We start from the raw sequence: 10,598 nt of genomic DNA, 5'->3' as shown, positions 1-10,598 counted from the left end.
CCCCCCCCCAAACAATGGGATGCTGCCTCGTTTGAACAAAGTAAATCCTTCTGGCTAAACATATCAGGTTGTCATTTCAGACACCTTCAAGTTTTGCAAAATGTATCTAAAAATCCTGCATTATACTCTCATTGCCCACATAGCAGCTCTTAGAATCTGGAGAACCTGTAAAGACAGGAGTTTTGTTATTCATGCTCATGGTGGGATCTGGTATTATGGACACTCATATGTGCCACACCATACCAAGGTCCACATCTGGCTGAGAAACAGGTAGAAAACTGAGGCATCCAGGGACAGGTGGTTGACACCTGGGTATTTTAGGTGCTCTTAGACACTAGCTGGTTGTTCATCCTCCCTACAGCTCTGTCTGTCCTGTAGTTCTAAGGGAACTGCTGCTGCTCTCCCCTGAGCCCCTGCTGTGTATCAGGCACCGTGCTAGGCACTTGACATTATCTCCCAATGCCCAAGACAGCAAGGAAACTGAGGCCTGGGAAGACTGATTTGCCAAATAGAAGGTTAAATAAATTGTTAGCTTGAGCAAAGGTATTTTCTCAGGAGCAAATCCGGGGGAGCCAAGATTCTGAAGGGCTTTGAAGCCAAGCCCTCCCTCCGGATGCTATTTAGCCCAACAGGCTGATGCCATCACAATGAGTGTGAGCAGAGAACCTCTGAGACAGATGCTGGGGTGACCGTGCTGTGTCCATGGGGCAGGATTGCGGGGTGGGGGGAGGTCCCAGGGTTAGGTCAAGTACAGGGACTTCTGAGGTGGTCACATGTCCTGAAAGGGCCTCCATGAACACCTTCGTAGGGGTGTGTGGGATCACGGGTAAACACTTGGTTCCGGACTCAGCTGACCCTCCACATGTGCTCCATGCCGGGTCCTGGCTCAAACAAAGAAGGACCCATCCCCTGTCTCCACGGGAGAGCACAGAAGCACAGCTTGTCAGGGTCACCCAGCAACCACCTTCCAGAGGACGGTTAAAATCCAGGTGTCTACCCGCCAAGGCTCAGTCTCAGTCCCACCTGCCAGGCTGCCCCTTGGGTCTAGTGGCCCAGGGCCCCGGGCCCGCTGAACCCCGCCTACCCAGGACAGTGCCAGTGTAGTTGATGGGCAGAATGACACCCAAGGAGGGGAGGCAGAGGATGAGCACGAAGATGATGAGGTGGTACTGGAACATCATGTAGATGCGCGCGTCGTCCCCACACTTGTTAATCAGATCCTGGTTCCTGGAAGAGACACAGATGGAGGCGTTCCTTAGGAGCCACAGCTCAGGTGAGCGCCGCAGGAAGATGACCGTCCCACTCCCCCTAGGTTTTTGCTTTCCTTGCCTTCTCCCCACCCCTCCTTTCCCGCAGGGTCCCACCCAGGGCCTTGTGCACGCGAGGCAAGCCTCTGCCCCTCACCTACACTTCCAACAGCCCCCTTTTTCTTTTCCTGGGGGAACACTGACCTTCTCCTCAAGGCATCTGGTGTCCCTAAGTGCATGTCACTGGGTTTTACAGAGAGAGGGGCCCTGTGGCAGATGTGCACTGAAGACCCTGAAGTGCTCCTCAGTCCAAGCCCGTCATCCCCTCGTCACTTATTAAATACTGTGAGTGCTCGCTCTGGTGCCGCCCCGACAAAGCACCAGAGAGACACTGATGTAGGGGGATACACTCTGGTTTAAAAATATGTTTATTTATGGATTTATTAGATGTTGCTTGACTTTTATTTTATTCATTTATTTATATGTGGTGCTTAGAATCGAACCCGGTTGCTCACACACGGGAGGCAAGTGCTCTACCACTGAGTCACAGCCCCAGCCCTAAAAAGCTGTGTGTTTTAATTCTTTAAATTAAAATGGAATACCACAACGCGATGACATGCCGCACTCCCAGGCTGGCCAGAGGGAGGAAGCTGGACAAGGCCAAGCGCGGAAGAGGGTGGGGTGTTGGGAGCTGGCTACACGCACTGGCCCAACCACTCGGGAGAGGGGCCTTATCTATGGAAATTCTATACACGCACAACCTGGGATCCTACGGTTCCACTCCTAGGTTTATACCCAACAGAAACACATGACATGTGCTCCAAAGACATGTGTAAGAATATCACAGATGTGTTACATTTGTGACATCCCCAACTAGAAACATCTTAAATGTCTATCAGAGGTGGATGGACACAAGAATTGTCACACACACACAATGAAATACTATATACTGTTAAAAATGAATCACTCGTAGCTGAACCTCACAGACACAACGCTGAGTGAAAGACACCACCTACAAACAACAGCTACTGTATGATTTAATATATTAAGTTCAAAAAAGGGTAATACTAAACTATACAGTTGGAAGTCAGAATACCAGCGACCCTCAGAGAGGAGGGAGGAGATAGGGGATTGGAAAGGAGCAGGAGGGGGACTTCTGGGTGTTCTGATTCTGGATCAGGGTGGTCCTGGTGGCATAGGCACTGCACTGTATAATGAGCTGTATATTTAATTTTTGTGCATTTGTGTGTGTGCTTGTGTGTGTGTGCTTGTGTGTGTGTGTGTTATGCTTCGGTTAAAAAACATAAAAGCAACACATGCTCATCGTAACTTTGGGAAATAGTAAAAAAAATAATTTGCCAACAATCTCATCAAACCTAAAACAGTGACTATTCAGGATTTTGGTTAATTTCCTTCGGTTTCCTGTTGTGCTAGTTTTCCCTGGTGACTGTGATGGTTTGAACAGGGTCTGGCCCCTTGCAAACTCGTCCCCGTGGTGAGGTGGTAAGAGGATGAAGCTTAACCCTGCTATGGTGTTCGAAGGTGGAAGTGATAAAGATTAAATAAGGCCATCAGGGTGGAGAACCATGGTTGGATCCTGGTGGCTTTGTAAGTAAAGAGACCACAACGCGTGCGCGCGCGCGCGCACACACACACGCAGACACACACGAGCACACCTGCTCCCTGCCATGTGACTCCCTGTGTAGCCTTGGGATTCTTTCCAGCAGGAAGGCCATCACCAGATGCAGTCCCTTGTCCTCTGACCTTGGACCAGAACTAGAAGGCAGAGTGAATCTCTTTCCTTCCTGACTTGCTCAGTCTGCGGTACTGTGTCCTTAGCAACCCAAACAGACTGCTTATGGTCAGAGCATCTGATGAACTGCTCTTCAGCTTCACATTTTATTGTAAGCCTTTCCCATCTGTTTACATAATGGCAACAGTGGCCTCCATTTACAGAGCTCTCGTTTGTGCCCAGTGCCCTCTGGGCCCCCCACTCCATGGGTGCATGCACCCTGGACTCCCACCCTGGCCTCTCTGTCAGACATGTGGTTTGTACGAAGCGTCTAGCATCCAGTCCAGAGTTCAGATTTATTTTTAAACATTATGATGAAAAGAACATCTTCAATCATTCCATTTATGGAATTATTTAGAGCTCCTGATTTAAAAAAAAAATTATTTATTTTTAGCAGCTAAAACACTTCCTTCTGGGCTGGGGATGTGGCTCAAGCGGTAGCGCGCTCGCCTGGCATGTGTGCAGCCCGGGTTCGAACCTCAGCACCACATACAAACAAAGATGTTGTGTCTGCCAAAAACTAAAAAAAAAAATAAATATTAAAAAAATAAAAATAAAAATAAAACACTTCCTTCTGCTAAACTGGAGGATTAAGCCCCAGGAATGGGTGGCTGAGGACCATGGGAAGGCTGGGCGCGGGGTGGGGGGTGGGGGGCACAGCAGGTGTCTTGCTGCAGGCCGGGGATTTGGTCTTTCCACAGAAAATTGTGAGGAGTGGGAGGTCTGAGAGAGTCTCCAGGTGGACAGCAGAGGGCCAGGAGTTCCTGCCCTCGCCACTGGGCCCATTCTTTAAAGTGCCACCCACTGTGACACTTGCCCTTGCTACCATGCACCATGAGTTCTCCTTCTCTGCTCCCGTCTCTTCCTCTCTCTCCTTTCTGGAGACTTGCTGTCTCCATGGCCCTTCTCTTTCCCTTTGCCATCCCACTTTCTCTACACCTACACACACACATCTTCCCTTTACCTACAACCAGGCTCAAGGGCACACTGCTTCCTCTAAAAATAAGCCAAATGGCTCCTCAAGCATCCACGCCCTGCCCGGCCTCCCCTCTAGTTCCCTCAACACCTCCATTCCCTCCTCACCCACCTCTTGAACAAGGTGAGCTTTGTTCTCCATCTCTTCCCCTCGGAGAGGTCCCAAAGTGCCCTCCCAGTGGAGACTCAGTCACCCAGGCCAATGTCCTTGCTGCAGGTCTCATTCCTCCCAGGCTCTGTACACTGGAGGTTGCTGGCCACACCTGCCCTGGAGCCTCGTCCTGGCTGGACTCCAGTGATCCCAGGCTGCAGGACGCCCCTTCCTCCTCCTGTCTCATCAGGCTCTCTCTTGGCCTTTGCTGATCTCACCTTCCTGGGTAACCCATTGGCTCCTGGCTGTGACATCTGTCTTCCAAGTCCAAACCCCCGGCTCTGAGCTTTGGCCCCGTTCTTTTTCAAAAGCCTGCTGGTGCATTCACGGGCTTGCTCTGGCCACTGTTTCCTCTCTTGCCTACAATGTTACTGACCTCCCCGGAAGTCAGACCTCAATTTCTCTCCCCGACCCTTCCTCACCAATCGACTGCAGCCCTACCACCTCCCTCCTACCTGTCCTCTCCGTCATTGTTTCACTGGTCACCAGTGAAGGATGTGATGGGGCCACCATCACATCCTTCCTGGACCACTGGAATAGCCTCCTTAGCTGCTCGCCTTGACTTTGGGCATTTTAAACCCTAAATATACTCCCCTACAGATCTCATCTTGGATTTCCAGCTCAAAAACAGTAACTGGGTCTCTACTGCAACTAGATCAAGGCCCAAGCTTCTTGGTATGGCAGTCACAATCCCAGCTGATCCTTCTGGTACCACCTTCTCCTCGCCCTCTTCCTGTATCCCACCAAAAGATTTACCATTTCCAGACACTCCCTATGTATCTCTGCCCCAATCCTTTGCTCACAGAGTCCTTTATTTATTTTTTGGTACCAGGGATTGAACCCAAGTGTGCTCAACCACTGAATCACATTCCCAGCCCTTTTTATTCATTTATTTTTTATTTTGAGACATGATTTCACTAGGTTGCTTATAGTCTTGCTAAATTACTGAGGCTGGCCTTGAACCTGCAGTCCTCCTGCCTCAGCCTTCTGAGCCACTGGGATTATAGGCGTGTGACACTGCACCTTTATTTCTGATGTGCCCTCTACTCACTTCTTCCCATCCTTCAAGACCCAGCACAAAACTTCACTTTTTGAGCCCCACAGTTAGATTTCAACCTCTTTTCCCCAAATACCCCTTTTGCATGGCAAATTATAGCCTCTCCATTATGAATGAGGAAAGAGTCTCATTCACCTTGTTTCTCCAGGTAGACTGCACGGGCTCTGTGCCCCGGAACTCTGGCTGACCTGCCTCTGCTCAGTGAATACTTTCACTGTCATCTATGACACTGTTTGCTATGGGATGCAGGTGCAATGCTCCCCCTTCCTACCACGATAGGAGAGAGGTGTCCCCTGTGGAGGGGTCTCTCTGATAGGAGCTCGTGGTGGGGCGGGAATGGGGGAAGCACACGCTCAGCTGTACGCACTGGCCTCCCCACTAACCCGCAGGTCCGGGTACACACACACATGCAGATGGGCAACAGCTGGGTGACTCAGTCTTTCATTCCACACTCACGCACACCACAGAGTCGCAGAGACACCCACCACGTGGTGTCTGTTAGGTTTTGCCTGTGTCCTGCTTCCCCACAACACGGACACTGTCTCACCCTGTGACATGTCAGTGGGCAGTGGGGAAAATCCAGGAAGTCAGCCTCAGGCCACCTCCAGGGGTTCCTTTTCTCCCACACCAGAGGATGTGGTCAGCATGGGTGGACCTTCCCTCTGATCCATGCAAGGGACTGGGCATTTTGCCATCAAGCCTGACCTCTCAGTCACAAATTTACTAAGCTCAGGAACCTAGAACCAGCCTACATGGCCTCGAGCGAGGGAAATGAGCTCCAAATGTCCATACACACTGCCATGGTTTGGATATGATTTGTCCCCCAAGGGGTCCTGGGTGACATGCTTGTTCTCCGCTGTGGCAATATTAATGGGTGGTGGGACCTTTAAGACACAGGACCTAATGGGAGGTCCCCTTGGGTCATTTTGGGGGCCCTGCTTTCAGAAGGTAGTTCTGTGGGGCCCTGAGGTTAGTTCTTGCAAGAGTGAGTTGTTGTAAGAGCCTGAGCTTAGGGCAGGGCGTGTGGCTCAGTGGTAGGGCACGTGGTTAGCATACAGGAGGCCCCGAGTTGGATGCTCAGCACCACTAAACAAATAAATAAAAAATGTAAAAATGAAAGAGAGAAAGAAAGAGTCTGAACCTGACTCCTGAATTGCTCTCTGGCTTCCTGTCTTGCAGTGGAATCTTGTTTTGGCAGGTGACATTCACCATAAGCCAAGTTGGTGCTGGCACCGTGCCCTGGAACTCCAGACCATTAAGCACAATAGACCTCTTTTCTCTACCGAATTATCTAGCCTCAAGTATTTCATCAGAGTAACTAGAAATGGACTGATACACATTGTAAGTTATCTTAAAAATTAAAAAAAAAAAACCAGTAAATTCACGTAAAAGGTAATATGAAACTGTTGACAGGGGTTACTTCTGGGGAAGACTGCAGGTAGACGTTCATGTTCCTCTTAATGATAACTTACTTATGTTGGCTTGTGCATGGTTAACAAATTAACCAAGCAAAACCAGAGAGTGGGCGTCGGGAGGGAGAGAGAGAGAGAGAGAGGGGTGCCAGTGTTAAAGTCTCCCCCTACTCACCCACAGGTAGCTACAAGTAGAGAGGCTGGTGTTTGACCCGCTCACAAAGGAGCTGCCTTGCTTCCCTGGGACTATGACCGATGAGGAAGGAACGCTGCAGGCCAAGGCCATGGGGGAGTCCCCAGCAGTGGGGCTGGGGGTCCTAGGTCCAATTGGGGTTCCCTGTGCACCCCAAGGGCCTTTTAGGTCTGAAGAAACAGAAGTGCCCTGGTGGCTCCTGGGGCTGGGGTCTTGTGACAGCAAACCCTGAGAGGCTAACCATGCTGGGAGGAAGGAAGAGTCATGCCAGCCTCTTCAAAGAAGCCCCAGTGCCTGTGGCCGCCAGGAACAGCAAAGCTGTGCCCTAAAGCAGGTGTCACCAAGCAAGGAAGTACCCTGGAATAGGGGTTTGAAGGACAGGCTGGGCAGGACGGACGGGAGGAGATATTCGTAGAGTCAGGATTCTGCAGGGCTCTGAGCACAAGCAGGCGGGGCTGTGTGCACACCGGCCTGCCTGGGGCGGGGGGTTGCATGCTTGTGCATGCTTATACAGGCACCAAGGGAATAGAGTTCTGGTCAGCAACTGCTCGGCTGAAGTGCCCGGCTGGTGTGGGGAATCAAGAAAGCAGATGTCTCGAGGGCACAGAGGGAGGAAGTCTGTCCACCCTTCTCTCAGTGTGTTTGCTTCCTCTTGATAAAATTGATGCATGGCGTGCACAGGAAACAGGCAAATAGCATGTGGAAAGGGTCTCCTGGCATGGGGTTCATAGAATCATTTTACATGCATGGGAATCATGGCTCAGCTCTTATACAAGGTCCTTCCTGAGGACTCAGGTGACATAGATAGTGGGCTATGTCCATTCCCATTCATCAGTTGTAACCAGGTAAAGTGACCTCCGCCTGATCTGGGGAGGCAGGAGCTGGGGTGGGTTGGGGGACAGAGCTCAGGCCTGGCATCCCGCCAGGGGGGCTAATCCACATCTCCACCCTCCCACCCCCAAGGCAGGGCTGTCCCAGGCTCCGAGCTAGGCACTTACTTCATGGTCAAGCTGTTGAAGAGCCAGGAGCAGAAGCCCTGGGGAAAGGAGAGAAGAGAACAGTGAGAGGAGCCAGGCCCCTGCCCGTCTGCCCAGGGTCCAGGCAGCCATGGGTGATCCTGGGCAGGCGCAGCTGTGTCCAGTAAGGGCCCCCTCCCTCCAGGGAATTAGGGGTGACTGCTGAGGGAAATGTCTACCCAGAAGCGAGTGGACACCCCTGTCATCCTGATACCAGGAACGGGACTTGAAAGGAGGGCCCAGGATTGAGGGGAGAAGGGCCTCTTAGGAGTTCATCTGCAGCTTTCCGTCTGTCCTTCCTTGCTTCCTTCTGGAAGACGGCCCTCCAGGGGCCATGTTTCCCTCTGGGATCCCAGGGGCTCATCAAAGCTTCAGACAAGGCGACAACCCTTCATGGGCCCATTTAGGTGGCCAGGCAGGCCCACTGGAGGTGAAGCCAGATTTAGGCAGGCAGTCACTATAGACAGGTAGATCGAGTCAGGCTGGATCAAGGAGGCCAATTGGAGTGGGTCTGGGAAGTTGCAGACTGCCCCCTGAGGGACTGAAATGCCTTCAGAGCCCTTCCTCCACCCTTACCAAGATAACTTGCCCCTGCTCCAACCTGTTGCTAAGGTAACCTGCCCCAGGAATTGTCCCTCCCTCCCTGGAGTTATAAAAGTAGTTAGTTAATGGGTCCTGGGCTGCTCCATCGGGCCCTTCCCCCATTCACCTGCTTCTCACCTTTTGGCCACCCCACCTGAGCTCTCCTGGGCCTACTCACATATGCAGGAAGGAGAGAGATAAGGGGAAGAGAGCAGGAGAACAAAGGAAGCCTGAGACATACAAAAAAGGGCAAAAACCCCTCACTTCTTGGGATACCAGGATACCAACCATGGCCCCTTTCTCCCTCCAGAGAGAAGTCTATGTTACTCCCTTTTTAAGTAAACCCTGCTTCCTATGCCTGCCTCGGCCTGCTTCTCTAATGTTAAACTTCAACTTGTGAGGGAGCAGGACTGGTCACTGGTAACCAGTGGTATCAGATGGACAGTCTTCTGGAAGGGGATTTTCCCAAAAGGAAGCAACAAGGGCAGGCAAAAGAAATAGAAACAGAAGAAAATCCTCTGCTCCCTCACATAAGGCCACCTTCCGGGTCCTCTCCCCGTGTCAGGTTGCCTGGCCAATCATGGGGGTGTCCACTGCAGGGACACCATTTTCCCAGCCATTATTCTGAGGAGCCGAAATAAGGACAGATACCCTGATATGAGTCAGGACAATGAAAGGGGCACAGCAGTAATAGTAAATGTCCCCAGAGAGGGGGTGACTGGTAGATAAAATGTGGGCTGGAAGGTTCAGGCACCCCTCCCCCCACATGGAGAGTCCTTGTCCACTGCCCACCCTGGAAGCAAGATGTGGCCCTCATTGCACGAACAGTTGAGAACACACCTTCCTGGGAAAGAGAAGGGTGTTTCTGCCTCTTCCACAACAGGTGCACAGGTGTATCCAAGGCACCTCCAAGGACATGAACTGTCATACACAGAGAACAGACAGATTGTCCGTGAAAAGACAGAGGATGTGTGAGAAGAGTGTCCGATGTGCCCTTGAAATTGTGTAGGGGGTGGATACATCTGTCTCTCCAGTATGTTTATGTGCGCGTGCACATCTGCACACACGCATGCACACACATGCTCCCCCGTATCCCTCTGAAGGCATAAACCACCCAGCGGCTCCCCCCTCTCTCCTGGTTTAATTGAATTGCTCTCCTCTGCACTGCTGCCATCATGGCTTACCATCTCAGATATTTAAAAAATAATAATAATAATCCTTTGGTCATTGTAAGAACAACAAAGTAAAAAAAAAAATGATGCGTCTAAAGGTATTAACACCTTGTAAGGCAGGTGTTAATGTCCTCGCTCCACCTTGAGGCCTCCAAGAAATGAAGTAACTTATCTGAGGCTTCATAGTTTGAATGGGGCAGATCCAGGCAAGTAGAGGGCCTGATCTCTTGCAGGGGTGATCGGGGCAGGAATATGGTTCTGCCATCTGGCTTAGCACAAGCAACAATCCTGTATCTGAGGTGAATCGTGCAGCTGCCTGGATTGGATTTGGGGCCTGGTGGGAAGCAAGGCCAAGCTCCTGTCTGATCTCACTGGGGCAGGCAGACATTCAAGACTTCTTGCTGGTGCAGAAGCCGGTCATGCTAGACAGAGTTACGGAAGTTAAAGAAAACCTGCATTTTCTATGTGCATACATCAAAAGGTCTGGGTCCCTGGGGGTTTGTGCCTGGGCTGAAATGTAAACAAAGGATGGGGTGACAAAGAACAGCCACCTGGGAAAGGGCGAGGGGAGAGCATGGGAGGGAGGACGCTCTCTTGAGGTTTAAAAGGTGACCGATTAGCTGGGGGTGGGGGTGTTGAGAAGAGAGACAGGCTGGACAGTGGGGAAAGAGACCAAACCACCAGGCCAGGCCAAGGCACCTGCAACTTACTGCCAGAGCATCAGGACAATGCTGAGGAGTCACACAGGGCATTCCGTGTCCCCCCATTCATGGGGATGTCTAGGATGCAGGTGGGAAATGGATGATTAGGGGGAAGTAGGACCTAAGGGTGGTTAGAGCTGCTCTGGCCACCCAAAGAGAGACTGGTTGAAGTCTGGGTGGGGCCAGCTGGAGGGATGGAGAAAAACACTGGAAGGTAAAAGCAACCGAACAGGGTGGGCAAATGGATCACAGCAGGGGCCCCGGGGGGAAAGTGAGAGAGGCAGATGACGGGGGTGGGGG

The 10,598-nt window shown here is 51.5% G+C and overlaps 1 protein-coding gene across 2 annotated transcripts in view; it reads right to left on the bottom strand.

Moving 5' to 3' along the window:
- The window catches only part of Tmem63c (transmembrane protein 63C), a 36,747-nt gene that overhangs the window by 23,688 nt on the left and 2,461 nt on the right, over positions 1-10,598 (bottom strand). For both annotated transcript variants that reach the window (XM_048799064.1, XM_015494291.2), the window contains exons 4-5: positions 7,826-7,863; positions 1,085-1,227 (exon numbers count right to left, since the gene is read on the bottom strand). In XM_048799064.1, coding sequence (XP_048655021.1) covers positions 1,085-1,227; positions 7,826-7,863 — 181 coding nt within the window. The remainder of the gene's footprint in view (positions 1-1,084; positions 1,228-7,825; positions 7,864-10,598) is intronic.

The sequence above is a fragment of the Marmota marmota genome, unplaced genomic scaffold, assembly GCF_001458135.2.
Source record: "Marmota marmota marmota unplaced genomic scaffold, marMar, whole genome shotgun sequence".
NCBI classification, from domain to species: domain Eukaryota; kingdom Metazoa; phylum Chordata; class Mammalia; order Rodentia; family Sciuridae; genus Marmota; species Marmota marmota.
This window is presented reverse-complemented; position numbering and strand designations above follow the sequence as displayed.